At 46.5% G+C, this 23,724-nt stretch overlaps 1 protein-coding gene across 2 annotated transcripts in view; it reads left to right on the top strand.

Annotated features, from left to right (window-relative positions):
• The window catches only part of PCNX3 (pecanex 3), a 1,956,057-nt gene that overhangs the window by 749,000 nt on the left and 1,183,333 nt on the right, over positions 1–23,724 (top strand). For both annotated transcript variants that reach the window (XM_069644841.1, XM_069644840.1), the window contains one exon: positions 769–801. In XM_069644841.1, coding sequence (XP_069500942.1) covers positions 769–801 — 33 coding nt within the window. The remainder of the gene's footprint in view (positions 1–768; positions 802–23,724) is intronic.

Here is a 23,724-nt window from a genome sequence, read left to right as displayed (position 1 = left end):
AGAGTTAAGAACGGGGATGAGGGCAGTTTTTTGTTATTGCTTTTATGCCCTACTCTCACTAAGAAGAGGGCACTTAATTTGTCTAATTTCAGGATGCTTTTTGCATCTTATTCTGTTCCATAAAATACCAACAAGAGCTTCAGGATAAGCAAATGGCACTAACTTTTCATATGCCCTGGCTCTCTGTGCATCTGCCTGATACGCCACATCCCATACTTTAGAGATCTGGCCAATCTTCTCACTAGGGTCTTGAAATAATGCCTGATCTTACAAGCTTTATTTTCAATCTTGCTTGTCCCTAACCTCTTTTGCTTCACTTGGCAAGGAAGCGGCAGTGCCTCTTTTAAAATGTGCCTGGTCTCCCGTTGGATGGATGTATCCTAGCTATCTTATACTGTGCTTGGATAAAGGACAATAATGCATCCTCAATATCTTTACGCCTGCTTAGTTATTGTTGGGCAAGTGAAATGAAGTCAGCATTGGTGCATCAGAGCTGTGCCACTTTGGAGTGGGCCTTGTATAGGTGGCCTCCCTCAACCAACAGGTTTTGCCAGGGGGATGACCACTTGAAAAACAGATCAAGCAGTATTCTGTTTGGTCTCAAAGTATATGGAAAGGAGTTATTTTCAAAACATTAAAATGTTTGCAATGCAGTTTACCTAGCATCTGAAACCTACTCTTGAACCTCAGTGCTAATTTTACGATGCCCTTTGTATTATCTCTGGAAGAATGTATCCTGATTTTACTTTTTTCTTCCCCTCCATACAGAGTGTCCAACCTGATGCTGCTTCTCCCATGCATGTAAGTATTTCTGTGATCTTTCCATTCACAACCACATTAAGGTGGTATTGCACTGAGGCACATGGATGTGGGAGGCAAGAACAAAGAAAGCTGTCCTGTGTGCTTCTCCAAATTTAGTTTGTTGATTTGTGGTGTTTTGTACAGCAGCATATGCAGAATAAGAGTGCTAGAGAAAGATTGGGGGGGGGGATGAGAACGGTGGAAATGGGCCAACAATGGGTGGGGGCAAAGGAGAGTGCAAACACCTCATTAACAGAAGGCTAGCAGAGGGTTGTATACTAATTGACCTTTTCCCAATTGACCTCAGGAGAAATTACCTCGGGAGAATAGACCTAATTTAGAAGGTCAATTAGGACATATATGCGGGGGGAAACCCCCCTGCAACCCTCACCTAATCCAGAGCTCTACATTTTGAAAGCAGGACTCAATTTTAAGGGATAAGTGCAAGGCATTAGGTTGGGAAGCTTTGATCAATAAAACGATTTTTAAGCCCTTTCTTAAGTGGAGATGTTTGTTCGTGAGTCTGAGGTATTCTGAAAGGTGGGCCCAGTGTCACCCGGAGCCACCTTCCTCTGGTCCGTGTTCGCCGACCTGAGGTTTTACGTGGATAGGTGCCACTGAAATTCAGAGAACCGATATCAAGACAGAGATTGCTGAAGTGCAACATGCATGCCTTGGGAGCAATACTGTCTGTCGTGGGTTTGGTATCGCAGCCATACTGATTCAGTCCCTTCCTCCACTGGAGGTCGATTACTTGAGTACCTTGTAGGATTAATAATGGTTACACCAATTATTACATTGCTTGAACGCTGGAGGAATTGTGCATGAAGTTCCATATAAATCCCCTATTTATTATTATTAGTGGTACTTCTGGTCATTGCTCTAGATTACCCAGTGAAAAGTGCAGAACAATGTAAAATCTGACTTCTATTGGAAGGCTGGGACAGATGTGGTTTTGCTTTTTTTACACCAAGGATCAGACTTGCTGCTCTTTTGTACAATCTGTAGTGTTTGCAAAGATACGTTGCATGTAAGCTGTTACTGACACTTCATGCCGCAAATCTAGGAAGGGTAGGAGTTTCATGGAGTTGTAATTGGGTGCTTTTTTTGATGGCTTAATATGGGGTCTGTGTTAACAGTAACCCTGTCACCCCTTGTTCAAGAGGAATTACTATAGCCCTGTGATTGATGTAGAAAGATGTTTGGGGCGTAGGGGGACCAGTATCCCCAAAGCTAAAGAGATGATTGAATACATGAAATAATAAAGAACAGATCCCTTCACACATGGAAGTAAAATAGAGTGAATGGAAAAGGGCAGTGAATACAACTAAGGCAGACAAGTTTGGTTCCAAAGGAGGGTATCCATAGAATGGGCGCATGGCAGGGGAAACTCTAGCCTTCTGAGCAAGATAAGATTACATTGCCTCAATCTGAATGCTCATTGTTAGGAAAGATGTTTCTTTGGGCAACTTTCCCTCCATGTTCTGTGGACCCCCAAACGTTTTGCTTTTGAACCTGTCCTGACTTTTTACAAGGGAAGTGAAGCCTTCAGCTTCACTCCACTAGCCTTCAGTCTATCAGTACTGGAAACTGTTTCCCGTTAACAGAGCACTGTGAGACGGGTATGGTATCAAGAGCGACACAGACTCAAAAGTAACAGTTTCAAAAACGTTATTCAATAAAGTTGTAGTATTTGTGTAATACCTAACTGGCCCCAACTCTAAAGGGGGTGTTCCCTCGACTGATCTTTCTAAGGGCTGTCGATGTCTGTGTCAAAAACCAAAATCCGCCTGTGTCTAAACCTATGTTTGCCTTCACTCTTTAACAATATGTGATGTGGGGTTTTCCTAAAGGAAAAATAGTGGTTCAAAAGAAAACATAGACCAAGACTGGTTTAAAGTGGTCTTCTCATCAGGTGTAGTTCAGCCAATATTAAAAGGCTTCGTTCAGTCAAAAATGGTTGCCCTTGAAACCCTTCTCCACAGGGTTCTTGCAACAGATCCATACAGTGCACAATGTTCCAGGGTTTCTTGGGTTTCCCTTCCCCAGGTTTAACTCCTTCTAATGTTTAAATAAAACTAAATAAGGCACAGTTTTTCCTAGGCCTCTCAGGGTTCCCTCTCCCAAGCTTAGGACCCTCCGACTTCAAATAATAGTTCAACTTGTCAGGATGTACCTTTCCCTTTTTATACAGTTCTTTCATGGGGCAAAATCAGAGACTTTCGAAAACTCTATGCTTTTTGCTCCTCCCAGGCTTGACTACTCTGACTTCCAACCCCTCTTCTCATTCTTGATACTTGGTTTCCTCTTAGCTTTTCTTTGCGGGGGCCTCTTGCACCCACTTTCCTTTGTCTGTGCTTCTTACACACTTTCTTCTTTTCCGTGAACACATGCACCTTCTTATTGCTTTGCTTTCCTCTTATTGTGTCTCTTGCATACTCTTTCACTATGGTGTGCACACTTGCACCTTTCCTTTAACTTTCGTATCACTCTCACCCTTTTCTGCACCTTTGGGTTTCTCACACACTCATTGCTTTCGGGTCGCTTGCACCCTTTTCTGCACCTTTGAGTTTCTTGCATCCTTTCCTTGCTTTAGGCTCGCTTGCACTCTTTTCATCCACTTGCTTCTTGTCTTTCTTTATCTCCTATCGACTAGCGCCTTTCTCTCGCTTTTTGCTTACTTTATGCTTTCGCTGTTGAGTTCTGCTTTGTTTACTTTTGCTCTTTACGCTTTCTTTACTTTCTTGCTGCATTGCAAATTTAGTCTGTTTCAACTCCCACTCTAGCCACCTGCACTCTCCCGAGTTTCTCTCTAACCTGCTTTCGTGAAACTCACAGGGTAGTGTGGCGCTGGTGAGTGGTCTCTTCAGGATACACTGGGTCAAGGTCTGGGTCTCACCACCTGCCCCTCAGAACGAGCATCTTTCTGGACACGGCAAGCAGGTCGTAGTCTGCCTCACTCCGGCTCTCTGGAGACATGCTCCCTAGCCACGCTGCAGCCCCTCAAACACACCGGGCGAGTGTCTTGGCATGCCCCTCTCCTCCGGACTCTCCATGCTTCTCCTACGGCAGCTCCCTGCTCCTTGGCTCTCCTGGTCCAGTCAGTGACCCTAGCTCGCTCCTTTGTCCTAGCAGAAATTGGTCTGTGACTAAGAAGGGATCCCCTGCTGGACTCAGCCACACATCCTCTTCCCAGCTGCTGCTCTCTGCACTGTTGAATGCCCTACCTTTTATACACCTGAAGCTTGTTAAGATGTTTCAGGTGTGAGTCCTTGGCCTCCTTTGCCTGACTCTCATTGGACCAATTAGTAGGACATGTCTGACCCTTAGCACCCCTTTTTTCCTGGTCAGTCGGGAAGTGGTGTTTAATAGAGTGCAGTTGTATGTAATTGCTGTCAAGTTCCTGACCTTGCCTGACTCTATGAACAGGGTAGCTTAATAATGAAATATAGTGGGCCTCCCAATGTTATTTCTATGTGTAATCCCCATTACTCTCGATCACCTCTTCCTCCTCCCAGTACTATTTTGGACATGGGGAGGGGGAGATGGGGTGAGATTGGAAATACCCCATAAAGGTTGAGGGGGAGAGTGGGTTAGTGGACAGTGAGGGGTGAACACCATGTCTCGCCCATAGGTATTCTCCTCCCAATCCCCTGCGGCCCTCCACTCAGGTGATCCTCCCTCGCTTTTCCATCCCTAGGGTCGGGATCCAAAAGAGATGGCCCTTCCCTGGCCACTTGAATGGAAAATCCCAGAGGATTTTCCATTCAGAGATTACTGTCAGGTTTCTCACAGCATCTGACAATGCAGTGGGGATACTTTTGTATCATCCTACTTTTTTGGGGGTATTTTTGGTTACATTTATATCAGCCCAAAGACAAGCTGGTGGCAGCTGAAACATTTTCTCCATAAGTGCATGCACGCTCTGTACTTTTAAAACACTTGGAATCATTGTTCTGTTCTGTGCTGATTTAGGTTGTCTGACTGCTTAGGGCTATGCTGTGCAATTGTAATCATTTTATTGTTTGTAGCCAATTTGTATTTTTGAGTGCCTCAATATTGTTATGTTAACTTGTATAGCGCACGTTCACCCAAAGGTATCTTGTTGCTGGAGAGAAGCAAGACTGCAACAAACAGGAAACAGAACAGGGAATCGGAAAGGATGAGCCTTCAAAGCTTTCCGAACAGCCAAATGATTAGGTATAAGTTTAATAGAAAGGGGCAGACTGTTCCACAGAAGAGCCGCTGACACAGAAGGCGCGGCCACCTAATCGAGCGCGCCGATAAGGAGATATAAAGAGCCTGCCAGCAGAGGCAGATCGTAAGAGGCGATTAGGTGTATATCGCTCAAATTTGGCAACTAAATACTCAGCACCTATGACGTGAGCAGCCCAATGGACGATGCAGAGACTTTTGGTAGCCAGTGCAGAGAGCGTAATACAGGAGTTATATGGGAACCATAGGGGGGGTACCCGTTGCTAGCCTTGCCGCCAAGTTTTGTAGGCATTGAAGTCTGCCAACCAGCCCCTTAGAGTGCGCCAGATATAAAGCATTGCAATAGTCCAGTCTACTAAGAATCATAGCTGCCACTACTGGAGGACGGAGTGAAGCAGAAATCAGATGGAGCACTTTCCTCAATATTTTAAGCTGAAAATGGCCATGTTGACACACCGAGGCTACTTGGGCCGTTAAGGAGAGATTAGCTGACATGATTACTCCAAGATTTTTCACCTTAGGGGAGGGCCTAAGGAGTGGGCTAAAAGAGAAGGCCAGAAGGAGGTAATCCACAGTGAAGGATCAGGAGGGAAACCAACCAACAGCACCTCAGTCTTGTCCCCATTCAGCTTGAGCCAGTTATGGCCCATCCACTCACCAACGGCATATTGCAATATATTTCCCAGCAGTGCATGGGTATATATACTTAAGTCTAGGCATGTCCGTGCTGGCCCATAATAGCCAGTTTGCATGAGGACTGCAGCGATGGCCAACACTTATTTACATCTAGGGTCTGATATGCTTTCAAAATTGTTGTAACACTTTTGTCATTTTCTGACATTGGCTCCACCTTTATCTTGCCGTAACACCAAGGCAGATTGGAACTGGGCTTTGGTACTGTTTGTGGACCGTGGGAGAAATGGGTCTGTCTGGGAGTCGGCGTTTCCTCTAAAAGAGCAGAGATCCTACCATGCTACCTTGCTATGAATCTCAGAAACTGTCTGAGCTCCAAATCCGTCGGAGAAAATATATAATCTTTGCTTGCCCCTGTCCTGGCCAATGCACCTCTGCATATTCGCAAGGAAAGATTAGGAGACACCATTATGGTCTTAAACCAAAAAGGTGACTTTATTCCTGCGTCCCTGCGTGAAGAGTCGATCAGCGCTTATCTTGTAGCAGTGGCTCTCGCGCATCATCATCGCGTAAAACATGATGAGCCTCTTTCACTGATTCCTGATAGTTCCAACTACCCAGACAAAATTAATGGAAATTCTGGGCTACCTTTTTCCCCAGCCTTATCACCCCCATTCTAAATGTGTCCCTCTTCACAATGCTTCACACAAAGATCCGAAGCCATCCATTTTAAAGGCTGCTCTGCTAAAAATCCGCTCTCTGGTGAAACACGCTTTGAGATTGTATTATCGACTCGAATTTAGATGATCTTGCTGCAAGTGAAACCCGGCAGCAGTAGGCGGCCACAAATGCAGCCATCCTTGCTTCCCCAGACGGCTATACTCTACTTAGAGCTGATTGAGCTGGTACTAAAGGAGGGGGAGTTGCACTCTTTTTTAAAAATACACTATATGTGCACACCTCCAAGGTCTGAGCTCCCGATGGTTGTGCAGCTCTCTTGGTTAAACGTAGTTTAGACTGCCACAAGTCTAATGGCCTTCTGATTTTGTATAGACCCCCGTATAAAATGCCCCATTTCGAGGACCATCTTCTGGCTTGCTGCAATGAAATCCTAAAACCTTCAAGGTACTTCCTGCTAATGGGCTATTTCAGCCTAAGGTCTGGCAATGACCAAGACTCTGACGCTATAACCCTTACACATGCCTTTGAAGAACTGGACCTTCAAGAACATGTTAAAGCCGCCACTCATCATGGCAGCAATATTCTCGACTTGATCTTGACCTACAGCATCAAAATCACTTGTCTGTTGATCGAGACCTGCCCTTGGTTCAATCCTTATATAGTCCCTTTTGATCTACTATCCCCTGTAAGTATGCTACAGCCACCAAAGCCGATTAAAATGAACTACACTTGACAGAAATCTCAGTAATGCTACTCCAGAAGCTCTCGCAGATACTCCCAACCTTGTCAACGTCTCATTTTTGGAGGGGGATGCCGATTACTTCGTAGATACCTTTCAACCAGCAATTGGAAGGACAGTAGTCACTTTAGCCCCTCTCCGAGAATAAAATCATAAAAGACAAAAATAGAATAAAGTTTGGTTTAACATAGAGGTAATTGAAGCTAGGAAATTCAAACGATCCAGAGAACGGCTATGGCGAAAAGAATCCTTCTCTCAATATGCAAACAATATATTAGGAATCAGCACATTCATACATGCAAGCTATTATAGCAGCCAAAGAACATAGTTATTACAGAATTTGCCAAGCTAAATCCAGCTGAAGGAAGCTCTTCTCCGTTTTACGGGAGCTAGAGGGCAAAGTTAAAAGACCTATAATCGCTAAAAATTAATCATGGTGCTAGGCAATTCAGGATGAACTGATAAAAAAGGTATTGGGTCATCAGCAATCCATGAAAACTCACCAACTGCACCTTAGTTCCCACGCGTCCCATCAGTAACTAAATAACGCAACCATTCTTTGGAAGTCCAGCTATCGTTTTCCTTCTATCAGGTATCTGAGAGTGAGGTCCAGACAATTCTCACGGACATGAAACCCACATCCTGCCTGGACAATACTTGCCCAGCCTCCGTGATCAAAGATTCAATCTTCCTCATACCATGAATCACCAGGATTATCAATGCCCCCTTTGCAAAATTTTTGTCTTGTTGTTCCTTCCAAGCTAGTAAGTTGAGTGATAATGCACCTTGAGCTCCTGCTCTTTCCGACTATATATTGTTGACTTATTGTGTATTTTTAGTTTTTTGGCTTTAACGCATTGTGTTTTGGTGAATCCCCCACCAGAGTCCCCTTCCCGCTTTCCCCTCCCCCCCCGGCTCGCCTCCCAGCCCGCTCCCATCCCCTGATTGGGCCTGGCGCCCATTTAAGTCAAGACTTTATGGCAGCTCCCTGCCCGTGCAGCCCGTCGGCTAAGGGCTCATGTAGAAGCAGTGTCAGTCTGTGTTTTCCTGTGTTTTCCTGTGAAGCATGCAGCAGTCAACCAGCCACGACTAAAAAGAAAAGTGTAATCTGGATGGGGAGCATATACATTTACTGCACTCCTTTAAAAGCCCTACCACTCCTATTACCTCACAAAGCATTGTATACCTATGTTTGACCTCTAGTAAGAACTACTCAAACCACTGTTGTGTACCAACTGGAGGCTACTCTCGGGAGGATAGCTCAGGGGTAACATGCTCGCCTTGGAAGCAAGACTACACAGAGCACCACACGTTCGATCCCCGGGTCCGCGCTTATAAACCTCTGGGTATTAAGGCGTTATAAATAACCTATCATATTATACTCTCTACCTAATTACTCCTTTGACGACTTCTGTGCCTGAAATCTAGACACCCCCTCCCACCAGCCAGGTATAATAATAATAATAATTATTTAGCATTTAAATAGTGCTACGAACCTTCAGGCATCTGAGCGCTGCATATTACCCACGTTGTGTGGTGCTCATTTATCGACCACAGAAGGATGAAAGGCTGAGTTTGGCCCTGCCAGGATTCGAACCTGTGTCATCAGTCTCTGCACAGATGTCAAAGCGAGCGCTCTACTCGCTGTGCTATCAGACCGGCTATAGTTCTAAGATTCTAACTGTTTTCTTCTGACTGCTTTCTCAGATTTAGGCATAATCTCCCACTATGCAGGCATCTCAGTTCTAACTGCTTCCTGCTGACATCTGTCTCCGCTCTGTACACACAGAAAAACTCATCTTTAACCCTTCCACCTGACCCCTACCCTCAAACCGACCCCTGCCAACCTCCTCTCACCACCTACCCCCCAACTCTGACCAGAGGAGCTCTCTAGCGCACCAAGAATTCCCCTTTCCCTTACTCGACCACCCCCGCTCACCTCCCCTCATCTCCAATCCCTCTCTACCGCCCACCTTTCCCGAACACCTACACTGCACAGCTTCCAATCCACAGACCAGAGGAGAGCTCTCTGGTGCTCCCAAAATCATCATATCCTTGCCCCTCTCCCATCTACCTCTGCCCTCTCCTCCTCCTCTTCAGCCCGCCTACACGCCAGAAGGCATACACCCACCCTCAGCCACAAAACGCCCAGCCTCCAAATCTCAGACCAGTGGAGACCTCTGGCGTGCGAAAACACACGACCACCAAGCAACCTCCACATCCCTTACTCCAACTTACAAGAACTCTCCCCCCACCTCGGTCCACTCACTCCCTTCCCTTACCTCCCCTCCACAGCCAGACCCCTAGGAACGTCTGTGCTCAACACTACGCCTACATCTCTTACATTGGGTGCTCCACTGTATCCCAGAAGCCCACGATCACCTCCTCCTACCCCTGACATCATAAACTCCTTCTGATGCATTTCTGACCCATCCCACTCCCTCTCCAACCCCACTTCCAAAATACCCCAGCAATGCTGTTAAAGCCATTACCCCCACACACCGCTCCCCACCCTTGCCCCAACCAACACGGCCGGCTTAACTTCCACCGCACCTTCCCCTCCACACTCACCTCTACAAACATCCATCCCCTGACCACCAACACCAGACCACCTCTGGCCACCTCTTTCCCCTTGCTCAGTATGGCACGTATTGCCCTCTCGAAAACCATTGCCACATCCCCTTTTCCATCTGACCCCCAACCCTCTTGTGCACACTGTAGCACCAAAATGCACAAAACTTAGTGACTGCCTCTCGCCCTCAACTCTACATGCCTCACCAGCCCTGCATCGATCAACCCACCTCACCTTTGCTAGCCCCGCTCTCATGCTGCCTATGCTACCCATGCCTCCCACTTCCCCCTATGAACACAACCTTCCCCCCCCTCCATCTCCAACCTCGCACCACCTCAACATCCCACCCTTCCCTTGGGCACCAATCTCAAACAGCACCAAGCCCGACACCACCATTCACCCTGGCTTCACTAACCACCCAACTTCCAATCCCACGCCACTCCTCGTGCCAAGGCTTGCAACCGCCCGCCCTCTCTTCCCGCCCCCTATCCACTACCTACCTTGTCTGCTCTCACCACCAGAACCCCTCAACACAGTCAACACCATTCCTCCGATCAGAGAAACCGACCCAGTCCAACCGATCACACTCTCCATCCCAGCGACCAACACCATGCCACCGGCCACTCGGACCAACCCAGTTCTCCCAGCCCTGGTGACCCAGAGAAGCACCACCCCCTCCGCTTCCCACAAAGACACCTGCTTCCTCTTCAATGCCCGCTCGGTGGCTGAAAACGGACCCATTTGTTAGGGAGAATTCTCTGTTGAGGCTAATTTCCCAAACCTAGTGAGTCCCCCAGCAGCTTTGCTGGATTTTTGGGGTTTATTTTTTTCTCCTGCTAAGAGTGAGACTCTCTTTCTCCCACTCTTAGACATGATTTGAGATATCCTTTGACTTTGTAATGTGTTTTATGGGCTATGGGGTCTTTTACTCCATAGGGTTTCATGTGGTTTTTGGTAAGTGTTACACAGCACCCTCAGTGCAGTAGCACAGTGACTGTAAACATAGACTCCATACCCTGGGACTGACTACTGTCTCCCAGGGCATGTAAAGTCACCATTGACTTTGCTAGTCTTAAACTGGGAACAGAACCAGTACAAACCATAATATTGTGGAAGTACTGGTAGGGGTTATTAGATTGCCCCTGGGTCTGTTTTTCGAGGGGGCACTGTGCAGTCCCCCCTCGTCGAGTTTCTGGCTGGTGACAGTGGTTACCACGCAAAATATTCCTTAAGAATATTTACTATGGGATTTTCCCATTCATTTTAAACGCACCACTTTTTGGTGCAATGTTAAAGATACCGCCGGGTTATTTATTTAATATTTATTCCCCGGTTGGGTCTTTTCGCCAGTCGAGCCCTTTGTTCCACTTTTTGGCGGGCTTCTACACAGAAGCCTCCAAAAGTGGTGCCACTCTGTCTGGGTATACAAGATGTGTGGGGGAGTGGGGGTTTAGGCACCCTGGACTGAGGCAACTCATGTCGCACTCTTGTGTGATTGGCCCAGTGGTGAGCCTGCCCGGCTCACCACTTTGCATGTTTGAGTGACAGCTAGGACTGATGAATGGGGATTTTCTGCATAAAAGCAGGGCTTTGGGGACTGGGACTTGAGGCGTCGCCACAGGACCAAAGAATCCGAAGAGAGAGAAGCTGAGCCGATCTGCAACAACGACACCACCGGTGGAGCCCTGCTGAACCGACTCACCACTTCTTCCGACGACAGAGGAGATCTTCATCCCGAGGAATCTTCTTCCTTTGACTGGTGGGGATAACCAGTTTGCCCGCCTTTTCGCCTTCCCGGATCATCTCGTGGCTGCCTTGCCTGTGCCAAGCACCCTGGCAACCGGGATACCACGTTTTACCACTACCGCGAATAAAAGGGTAGTACATTTTAACTGGAGAACTCCGCGACTGGTTTCTTCCCTGGCAGTGCAACAACCTTCAGCTTTCCTCCACGTCGAGATCTTCTCTTCCTCTGGACGACGCCGCGACATGCACCCACTGCCAGGAACAACTGCCCCCGCTGGAGGATTCTCTCCACTTTCAAGGTACTGTGTCCTCCTGGCCTCCCTCGCAACAGTCTGTGTGGGGTGTCTCGTAAATCCTCAATTTACCACTTGGGTTGGCCCTAGGCTGGCTAACTGAACTTTTCTGAGCTGAACTAATTCCTTTTTAAACTCTCTGCAAGACTTTTCAAGCCTTTTAAACTGTGTGATCTTGGGCGCATTGGTGTTCTACCCTCTCTAAGAGGGAGCCGGGCCTCTGAACTTTTTGCTTACAAGTAGACTTTGACTTTCCTGCCTTGCTGAGTGCTTCTAAAGTATTGTGTTGTGTGCTTTTCTAATGTCTGCCTTTTCCCTCCCTTTTTTTGATAACTTATTGGAGTGCCATCTTTAGTTACGCGCTCACCTCTGTCTGAAAATAAGTGGTGGTAACTAAGACTTGTCTAATAAGGGATGTATATATATTAATAGTGACTATGTTTTGAACTTGCTTACAATAATAGTGCTGGAGTGTTCCTAAGTGTGTCTTTAAATAAATAATTTTCTGATGTTTGTTAATCTGCTTAGAATCACATGCTGTGCATAGGTCCGACATCCAGTGGTCACTGCGGAGTATTGCCTTTTGTTTTTCGTAGTCGAAAAGGGGACATCGACAAGGCGTGTCTGTAACACTATCCCTATAGTGACGTGCGTTGTACCCACAATCCCTCACGCGTCGAGGTCCCTCAGATTGTTTTTTTCCGCCCAGCTACTGGTCGCCTTTATGCGGAGCTCCTCGAGAGACATTGCCAAATAGTTTCTTCGACCTTTGGTCGTTTCTTATTAATATCAATAACGTAGATCCCTCCCTCGTCGCAGAGCTGTTTCTCCGCCGAGCAAGATCTTCGACGGAAGGACGAGCGGAGGGGATCCTTCGGCGCTGCCGAACACGTGGTGGCCTGGCCTCGCCGGCCATACACAGTAGGGAGAGTGGGGTTATGTGGTCTTTCTTTCTCTTTAAGAATGCCTTTCTCTTTCCCCTCCTTCTCTTTCGAGGCGTAGTCACACTTCTTGCCCTCAGCTATAGAGAGGACGCCATTTAGGTTTTGCCCGCTTTGCAAGGGTAAATATACCTGGAAGGATAAGCACAAACGGTGCAACCGTTGCTTACCCCTCGATCACCAGGAGGACGGCTGTGCGGCCTGTAAATTATTAAAGCCCAAAACTCTAAAAGACCGCAGGGTCAAAAGGTGGGCAGCCTATGCCATGTCTAGGCCTGACTCATCGCCCGCTGCCGCCGCCGCCAAATGTGACGAGGACAGTGACTTATACGGCCCCCGTAACGGAGGTTGTAGACCTCTCAAAGGAGCGTTCACGCTCCTCGTCGTCCGTCCCCGGCCCCGACAAGCCCGGCTCACGCCCAGCTTATGGGGATGAACCACCCGGCGACAAGGACGCACACGGAAAAACACCAAAGCACATACCCCCCGGCACGCATTTGTCGAAGACGAAGGCCGCCATAGCGCCAACTGGGGCGCCGGGCCCACCGGCGTCTTCCGCCGACCGTAAGGGTCGTCAGCCCTCCCCGCCTCCGCCACAGGCGACTGGGCATTCTAAAGATAAGGGCGCTAACACCAAAACCTCCGGTGACGCGCATCGTAAGAGCGCTCACGTTGCCAGCAAGGACTCGACGTTACATAGCGCGACGGCGACCGGTCCCTCGGAAGAGAGAATGATCGCTGAAAGCCTCGCGCGCATATCATCTAAGGAAGGCCAGAGACGTACGGCAAGTGAGATGCCGAAAACCGCGCACAAGGCCAAAGATACGCCGAAAGCGCCGGAAAACAGATCAGGCCAGTTCCCGACGCCGATGGAAGGCCCTAGCCAGCGAGAAGGCTACTCAGAAGGCTCACTTTCTTCGACGTTATGGGACAGAACCAGACAACTACAGGAGGAAGAAACTCCTTTTTCATTCCCAGACCGTCCTGGCCGACCTCAGTGGACCCTTGAAAGGTTCCAGACCTGTATGGATAAACTAGACAGGTTCATATCCATCCCAGAAGACAGGGCACCCAAGAGACCAAGGGAGGCACCCCTGGAGAGTCCAAGGGCTAAATACCAGAAGTTTTATAACCCCATACAGGAGGACATATACTCTTACAACCTCACTGAGGAAGACACCCTCTTCCAGGAGGAAGATGAGTTCACCTATGTTGAAGACCAACAAGAAGAGGAAGGTTTTCACGAGGACACTAACCTAGGTGAGGAGGGATTCCAGGAGGACACAGGCGAGGGCGACCCAAATCCCTGGCAGTCACCAGCTAGGTGTACAGACACAGGCAGTAGCAGTATAGTCATCAGGTCTACTGAAACTACACCAGTCAGGAACCCTTCGCCTGTTGATGATCAACCCACCTTCAATGCACTGCTGAAGAAGGCAGCATCACATTTTGAACTTGAAACTGGGGAGGTCACCCCAGGCACCAATTTTGTGGAGAGGATTATCAAAGAAAAACCCCCCACTAGCCAAACTATCCCCATCCTCGCCTCAATTAAGAGACGTATTGCCCCTTCTCTGTCCACTCCTGCACTGGTGAGAGGGGTCAATCCGAGGATTGAGAAACTGTTCTCTCCCTCTCAATCAGACCCATTATATATTAAGGGTCACTCAATCCCGGACTCCCTGGTCGTGACCAACACCAGGAAAAGGGGCAGGAGTCCCACTATCTACCAGCAAGGCACCACCAGATAAAGAGGGGAAGAAGCTTTATGCCCTAGCTAAGAGAATCACCACCTCTGCAGCATTCTCTACCAGAATTGCCAATAATAACACACTATTGGCAAGCTACGCTGATGCTCAATGGGAAAAGCTTAAACAGGACATTGAGGAAGCTCCCGAACCCCTAAGAACTCGTTTGCTGGCTACAGTTAAAGAGGGCTCTCTGGTCAACCAAAGCATCGTCAAGAATACCCTTGATGCAGCAGAAACGACTGGCTGCACTTTGGTACAAGGAATTTTGCTGAAGCGTCACGTCTGGCTTCGCAATTCCGGGTTTAAGGCAGAAACACAAGCGTCCCTTATTAATAAGCCCATAGAGGAGTCCAACCTCTTTGGCAAAGCAGTTGATGATGCGCTGGAGAACGCGAAGAAAGAATTTGACACAATAAAGACCTTAGACCAAATTTCAAAACCCCCTAACAGGCGGGGATTTGGTAATAAGCGCTTTTTTCGTGGCCAACGGCAGAAACAAAACCAACAACAGTATTCTGCCAGCAACTACCAAGGAAATAGTGGCCAGTACAATCAGAGGGGTAAACGCCGTGGCAAAGGGAGAGGCCGGGGTTCCACCCCCAGAGGCTCCCAAGCCACCAACACCACCAAGTGATGCGAAGATTCGCGTCCCCTCCCATGCAACGCCGGTCGGGGGCCGGTTAACATTCTTTCTTCCAGCATGGGAGGGTATAACATCAGACCGCTGGGTTTTTTCCACCGTAGCCCACGGCTACTGTATAGAGTTCAACAGTTCCCCAAGATACAGACCCCCGAGGGGACGCCGCATGACACCAGAACACCTCGCCATCCTTCTCCAAGAAGTGGACAAACTGCTGGAAAAAGGAGCCATAGAGGTCGTGCCTCTATCTCAGGTAACGGAAGGTATTTATTCAGTGTACTTCCTTTTACCCAAAAAGGATCTAACCATGCGCCCTGTATTAGATCTGCGCCCAAGTTTGTCGAACCCCAAAAGTTTCGTATGGTGACCTTACAGGAGGTGATCCCACTGCTATCACAGGGAGATTACATGGCGACACTGGACATGAAAGATGCATACTTTCATATTTTAATGTTGCCAGCGCACAGAAAATACCTCAGGGTCATGATAGAGGGCAAACACTACCAGTTCAGAGTGCTACCCTTCGGCATAGCATCTGCTCCAAGGGTATTCACGAAGGCACTGGCAGTGGCAGCGGCCCACCTGTGCAGGTTACCCATCCCAGTATACCCTTACCTCGACGACTGGTTCATAACAGGGGACTCTTACGAGACATGCTTCTCAAACACCCAAAAGACTGTAGACCTTTTGTTCCAGCTGGGCTTCTCCATCAACGAGAAGAAGTCCAGCTTAGACCCCAGCCAAGTCAAACAATTCCTAGGGGCTCTAATTCGAACAAAGGACGCCCTCGTCTTCCCCTCCAACGAGAGGGTCCAAAACATGCTGTTTCAGATCCCCCAATATGTGGCAGGTCGAGAGGTGACGGTGCGCAAAGCAATGCGCTTGCTAGGAATGATGGCGTTGCGTATTTATTTGGTACCTCACGCGCGCCTGCGCATGCGCCCAATGCAAGAGTGGCTCAACAGCCAGTGGTGTCAGGCCAGCGGACAATGGGACGATCTAGAGGTGGTCTCGCAGGCCTTGGTTCTCTCGCTATGGTGGTGGACAAAGGAAAACCTGATAATAGGGAAACCTTTTGCCACACCCGCGGTGGAGGCCACTCTAAACACGGACGCATCCCTCACAGGATGGGGGGCTCACCTATCCCATCAGACTGCTCACGGAGTGTGGACTCCGAGCGTAGCATCCAAGCCCATAAACCTACTGGAGCTACTGGCGGTGTTCAAAGCACTAAAAGCCTTCCAAGGACACCTACAAGGGAAGACAGCGATGGTCCTTACAGAAAGCACCACAGCCATGTACTACATCAACAAGCAGGGGGGCACCCACTCTCCAGGACTGTCCAAGCTGTCCCAGAATATATGGAAGTGGGCTCTCAAACACAACATGTTCTTACTGTCACAACACGTACCAGGGGAACTCAATCTGCTAGCAGACAAACTCAGCAGAGACTTCCCCCTGCCCGAAGAGTACGAATGGCGATTGCACGAAGAAATCGTCTTAGACGTCTTCACGCAATGGGGATTCCCCGAAATACTGGAGAACTCACAATGCCAAAGTTACACCTCCGGGTACCCCCAGAACCAGTCCAAGGGGAACGGTCTGTCGATTCAATGGTCAGGGAAATTTGTTTACGCTTTTCCTCCGACTCCCCTTCTCAACAAAGTTGTGCACAAGATGCACCAGGAAGAAGTTACCATGATACTAGTGGCCCCGATGTGGGCCCGGCAGCCATGGTTCGCTCACTTGATGGAGATGTCCCTATCTCCCCCAGTGAAACTTCCCTGCCCGCACAACATGCTGTCACAGGACAAGGGCAGGACACTGCATCCATGCCCTCAGACCATGAACTTAGCAGCCTGGCTCCTGAGATCATAGAATTTGGACATCTACAACTCCCGCAGAGATGTATGGACATCCTCAGGGAAGCCAGAAAACCTAATACTCGCCACTGCTATTCTAGCAAGTGGAGAAGATTTGTCCTCTGGTGTAGAGGAAAGAGCATCAACCCGGTTGACTGCTCTCCCACACATATTGTTCTGTACTTGACCCATTTATTGGATTCAGGTCTAGTGTTCAATTCCATTAAAGTCCACCTGGCGGTACTTTCTGCATACACCACTTCCCAACTTAGTGTCGTGGTGGAAGATCCCAGTTATCAAGGCCTTCATGGAGGGGGTAAAGAGAATACACCCTCCGATAGCTAACCCAGCTCCCGGATGGGACTTAAATGTGGTACTTACCAGACTCATGGGCTCACCATTTGAACCCATGCACAAGGCAACTCTTAAGGACCTCACTCTTAAGACTGCTTTTCTAATAGCTATCACCTCCATTAGGAGAGTAAGTGAACTACAGGCTCTTTCTATTCTAGACCCCTTCGTAACCGTTCACAAAGATAAGGTGGTTCTACGCACACACCCAAGGTTTGCACCGAAATTCATCTCGAAATTCCATGTAAACCAGTCATTAGAACTACCAACGTTCTTTCAAAACCCTTCCAACTTTGGAGAAAAAAGTCTGCATACACTGGATGTACGCAGAGCTGTCATGTTCTACATGGAAAGAACCAGGCCACTGAGAAAGACTAATCAATTCTTTGTCTCGGTAGCAGCAGGAAGAGAAGGAGATGCAGTCTCAAAGTCCACTATATCTAGATGGATTGTTCAATGCATCACTCTCTGTTACACTCTTGCTAAGAGAGAACTACCCTTCAAGCCAAGAGCACATTCTACTTGAGGCACTGGGGCATCCATTGCAAATGTTCCCCTTGAGTCCATCTGTAAAGCGGCTACCTGGAGTTCTGTGCACACCTTTACAAAACACTACTGTCTAGATGCACACTCTAGATCTGACTCCCAGGTGGGACAGGCAGTATTAAGACATCTTTTCTCTACTGTTCCTTCTCATAACCCACCGTCAACTCCGGGTACTGCTCGCTAGTCTATGCACAGCATGTGATTCTAAGCAGATTAACAAACATCAGAAGACAATGCATTACTTACCGTAAAAGCATTTCTGATGGTTGTATCTGCTTAGATTCACATGCGCCCACCCTTCCTCCCCGCTCGGATGGAAGGAACATAGACATCTTTCTACATCTCTCTCTTTTCTGTACTCACTCACGTATAGAAGGCTCCCTCAGTGCAGAAAAAATACAAACAGAGGGACCTCGACGCGTGAGGGATTGTGGGTACAACGCACGTCACTATAGGGATAGTGTTACAGACACTCCTTGTCGACGTCCCCTTTTCGACTACGAAAAACAAAATGCAATACTCTGCAGTGACCACTGGATGTCGGACCTATGCACAGCATGTGAATCTAAGAAGATACAACCATCGGAAATGCTTTTACGGTAAGTAATGCATTGTCATATACTTGATACCAAAGCTCTGGTCAGTGTTTGCTTGTGCTACTGTAATTTGGTACCTATCTTGTATACTCTATATACTGTCGATCTCTTCTTGAGAGAAATCTGGCTGCTCAGCCACAGCTACCAGGTAAATCTGGGTGGTACAGACTGCTACCAATTGTGTTTACTGCCAACACCTGTAGTCTTAAGCCTTTTGCAGTGGTCCCTAAGGGAACTGCACAGGTTTCTGTCTAACACCATCATCTATGACTTCCTAATCTCTGATAATCATGATCTCGTCTTCATCACTGAAACATGGCTCTCTGACAATGTCAAACCAGAGGCACACAAATCATTTCCTCCCGACTACTTGCTCATCATCCAAAATAGACCCTCTAGAGGAGGCGGAGTAACCATCCTCCACAGACCACACATACCTCCACATCCTCCTTTTATCCGCGATTCAGACTGGAAGCTCGCCTAGGTACACCAATGACAAGAATCTGCACCTTCAAACTGGCAATTGCTATCCAATCATGGACAGCCACTGGCCACATCTGCCCAGCAACAGACGTTCAGGCACCAGGATGTATATCTGAGTTAACACACAAACTGGCCCTTTTCCTAGAGAAGCAGTAGTTTTATCCGTGAAAAGGCTTCCCATATTTGTCAATTTCAGACCCAAGAGTGCAGGAAGAAGTGCAAAGAACACTATGGCCAAAGGACAGGCAAAATATCATGGCACATCCATTTGGAGTATATGGTACTGCTTTATAGCATTATGCGGTCAAATGCCAAAGTGCATTAGTAAAAAATCAAAAAGCCAATAGAACAATATCGACTGCCACCAGTCCATCCTGGACACATTATAATTGCACAGCCGGCATAGGGTGCTATCCACCCGTAGTAGCCGTTTGCAGGAAATGCAAAGGCACAAGTAAAAAGTTTAAGATACAGTAGAAAATATCAGCTGCCACCAGCCCATCCTAAACCGATTGTAAATGTAACCAAAAAGCTATTACAGAAAGTTATAAAGCTACATATTATCCTAACCCCACTTCACTTTAGGGTGATGTGAGCAATTGTAACAATTCAAGAATTTTACTAAAAGAGACATAGTACAAATAGTCTGATGGACTGACCAGTTTCCCCAGATGAAAGAGCCAAAAGAACGGGAAGTAAAGCAGAGAAGGCATTGCTTGCCTGCAAAAAGTCAGGTCAGGGGTCAAAACAAAGCAAAAAGAAAGGGTGTCCCATAGGAATCTATAGTAGGAAAGCTGCAAAAAGAAAATCTTGTCTTACGGGCCAAGTACTACAGTTGTGTTTTATTCACCTTATGACCTCTGAAGGTGTCACCAGTCTTTGTACCTGTTTGGTGATAGTTTTCTGTAGAGCAGTCAATCTTCTTGGATCACTGAGCCTTTTCTTCGGGAAGTCTTCCTCGCTAGATTTGTTTAATCCTGTTTAATCCTGATTTGAAGGTAGATGTCTTGGGATGATGGAGGTTTTGTTGGTTCAAGCTCTGGAGAACAGAATCATGCAGACTCGTGCCCGTCAGAAAGAGGTATTTACTGGGTTGTTTTACCCAGCCGGAGCAGTTCTTGCTGAAACTATCTACCTTTGGGTCCTGGGATGGGAGATTATTCAAGATATGCACCCCTAAATGTCCCTCTGGTCCAGGGTAGAGATTCCTGTGAGGTGTCTTTAGCACGATTGCCTTAGATTTTTATTGATGGTCCTACTGTTTTCCTTCTTCTAGGTCCTAGGTCCATATTTCAACCTCTCGAATACTACATTGGGTTCTTCTCTAGCCTTCCCTGGGATTGATCATCCCAGAATCCATGCCTGGGGGGGGACAGACAGTCTTACCTCCTTGTTAGGAAAGATTTTCATGTTGCTGCTTTCCTCCCATATGTTTCTATGGGACACCCTTTCTTTTTGCTGTTATCTGGCTGACCTGACTTTTCCGAGGCAAGTAAAGCCATCCACTTTACTACCCTTGCTTTTTGCCCACTTTTATGAGGAAACTGATCAGTCCATAAGAACATCAGTACTGGGAGTCCCTGTCTTCCTTTGTGGAACTCTTGTATTTTTCGAGCTCCTCATATCACCGTAAAGTGAAGTGCGGTTAGGATACTTTGTAAAGAAGAAACCCTTGAACACCATTTTCGAGAGCTGTGTTCTCATAACGTGGCTATTAAAGCTCATTTACACAAAATTCCATTTGCTGATAATCGAGAGATCTATTATAAACTCATTAGCTGAAAATGTGGTCAGATCCATCTTTAATTGGACTCTTTTATGTACCAGAGAGAACAGACACCCTGATAGTGCATTTAAGACCCTCCTTAAATCTGAGCCACTCCATTAACTGTCAAATAAAATTAATGAAAGTACGCAACCTGAAACAAATGTTTGTAAAAAATATCGCATGTGCTGATCTTGCTTTAAGATCAGCATCATGAGTTGCATCATGAGTTGTGTTATGTCCCCTCCTCGAGGATCTGTGCTTGTTGAGCCCTTTGAAGTGTCCTTGGACAACCCGGTGGACTGACCAGCTCTCTCCAGGGCTACCACACTGTAGCCGCCGCTGTTCCGTGTGCATCCTTGGAACTTGGAGGATCTTTATCTGGTGCTACAGGATGCAGATTTCTGTATTTTCAGCCTTCCAGTCCCAACAAAATAGATGCATGGCCTTCTGTTTTGTTCGCCAACCGAAGATCGCCTGTCACTGTCTGATCGTGGTGACACCCACCAAATCCCGCTTTCTTCATGTTCAGGAGATCTCCTGAGGTTGTCTGTCCCTTAGAAGTCTGCATCTTTCGTGCAAATGGTGTCCAGCTGTCCATTCTTCAGAACCAGATCACCGAAGCCTGAACCTTGTACTAGCCGGAGCCAATCCCGATGCCGAAAACGTCTACACCTGCGGCCCATGGACACCTTGTGGTACCAGTAGATGGTACCAGTAGATCTAGGAACCCCTGAAGTGGTACCTGGAGGAAACGGATTAATGGGGGGGGGGGATAAGTGATATCATCTATACATGCCCCCTTCCTTCCATAGGATTAGATGGGCGTAAGGATCAAGGATCCTCACTTGGCCTTACATAGCATGGTGTGACTGGGTGAGACCCTGAACCTTTCCTGATTTCTGGAACACTTAACCACAACCACTGGGATTGCACAAATCCAATAGGAAACCTACCTGAACAGTCTATTTTGTGAAACGTATGACTTTTGGGCATTGGGCCCTGCTGCATCTCGGGACTGGACATACTAAGGGTTAGGGATCTAATTCTAGTTTTGCCAATATGTGTTTTATTCTAGATTTCATACCTGTTTCTTAGAGTATCCAGTGAAAATCTTGACAAGGAAAATGTCTCCAGGAGTGATATTTACTCCAATTTGCACCCTGACTGAAATCAAACACTTTCCCCTAATATTCTAGGACTGACGTTTAGAACTGTAAATAATACCGGCCCTAGAATATTTGGCAAAAGTATTTTAGGGGTCAGGAAAATAAATAATGCCTCCATGACAACATTTTGCAGGTGAGATATTCACATGGAACCTATTATACTGATTTTGAATCTGTTTTTCACACCCATTTATTTAAAGTGTTAAAATGGATTTCTAAAATCAGATCCTGGATGGAGGATTTTAGGAGGCCACCACATTTATAGTAAATATGGAGACACTGAGGTTAGCCAAAACCCAAGCAAGGTTGTGTGGATGAGCAGTCATGGTTTATGTCTAAGGAAACGCTAGTGTGGTCTAGGACTGCAATAGGTCCAAACAGAACAACACTAATAATTCAAGTTTGTCAGTAAGTATATACAAATACAACTATTTATTAAGCCTTTATGAACACACTAAGCATACGAAATTCATAGGTAAGTAATGTAATCAAGAGTCATATATAATACATATTCAGTAAAAAAAACTTTGCTAAAGGGACGTTATGGTTAAGTTGCACTACGGAAAACCTATGAATTTCAGTAAAATAACATTGTTAAAGGGACGTTATGGTTCAAAGAAAAGCCCCTGAAATTCGGCAGTTATGGTAAGATAAGCAACCATAACTCGCGCCACCGTGCACTGCTAACACTAACACCCAGGACATCAAAGATGACATCACAAATGTCATTTTCGGTTTTACTGAACCATAACGTCCCTTTAACAACGTTTTTTTACTGAATTTCATAGTTTTTTAGTAGCGCAACTTAACAATAATAACTTTGACTTTATGTACATATAATATGGAACATACTGAACCCTTTCTACTGAATTTGACGGTCCGCAGACATGTTCGGACATATATCATATCATAGGAACATTTAACAAATTCACAAAACAGCACACATACAAAGTATATGTAGTAATACTTAAAAAATGTAACCCATATATGTAACACACTAACCATTCATTTAAATGCAATATGTTTTAAAATGGAATATACCAAAAGAAGATAAAGTGGCTTCCACCATAATTACCTCACAGACGCTCCACAACCAACAGCAAGACCAGACGTATAGACTACTGATTACATATCTCACCAGACATGGTAAGTGCACTTCTTTTTACTCATATATTTATAAACTTTCTATATTAGAAAAAAAAAATATTACTTTTTTGTTTTCTCACAGAAATGTGTAGTACTCTCGACTGGCTACAGGAGCATTTCCCACGAGAGGAAATGTTAGAAGATAGTCCACCTAATGGTACACACTTTACTACATAAACCAATTAATAAATATTATTTTGTATACATTTAACATATACATTTTTTATTACAGACCATACAAAAATTCCAAGCATCTCACAACAACAGAGGATATCACTCTACAACAGATTAATCAAAAAATGGACGACCTTATGCAAAATTTTATGGATTTGAAAAACTTTGTGGAAAATCATGTGAAACCACCAACAGCACACCATTGTCCAACCTGCACTTGTCCCCCCTCACCCTATCCCACTCAGTTAACCCCAAACCCTGTCTATTTACCAAAGCGTTTCGATGAGCTTTCCTTCCCTTCTTCACCTGTTCCCAGTTAGCTAGAAATCCCTAATTCTCCTGTTTTCGTTTCCGTTTCTGCCCCACCTTCCCAGTCATAATTGTATATATATAAGAAATAAAGTTACTTTTCTTATATTCTGTTGTAATTACTTTCAGTTCTTTGTGATGAAACCAATTTAGGTGTCCACAGACAGCGCGGTTGTTCGGAAATGTTCGTAAAGAAACGAAAATGTAACTGTCCTGAGGACACTACATCTGTCCGTAATGTTCTCATGCAAGTTGAAAATGTTCTAAGTGCACTCGTAGTGTCCTGACATGTTCGTAAATAAACGAAAAGG

The sequence above is a fragment of the Ambystoma mexicanum genome, chromosome 2p (genome assembly GCF_040938575.1).
Source record: "Ambystoma mexicanum isolate Mex_15411 chromosome 2p, UKY_AmexF1_1, whole genome shotgun sequence".
In the NCBI taxonomy this organism is placed as follows: Eukaryota; Metazoa; Chordata; class Amphibia; order Caudata; family Ambystomatidae; genus Ambystoma; species Ambystoma mexicanum.
This window is presented reverse-complemented; position numbering and strand designations above follow the sequence as displayed.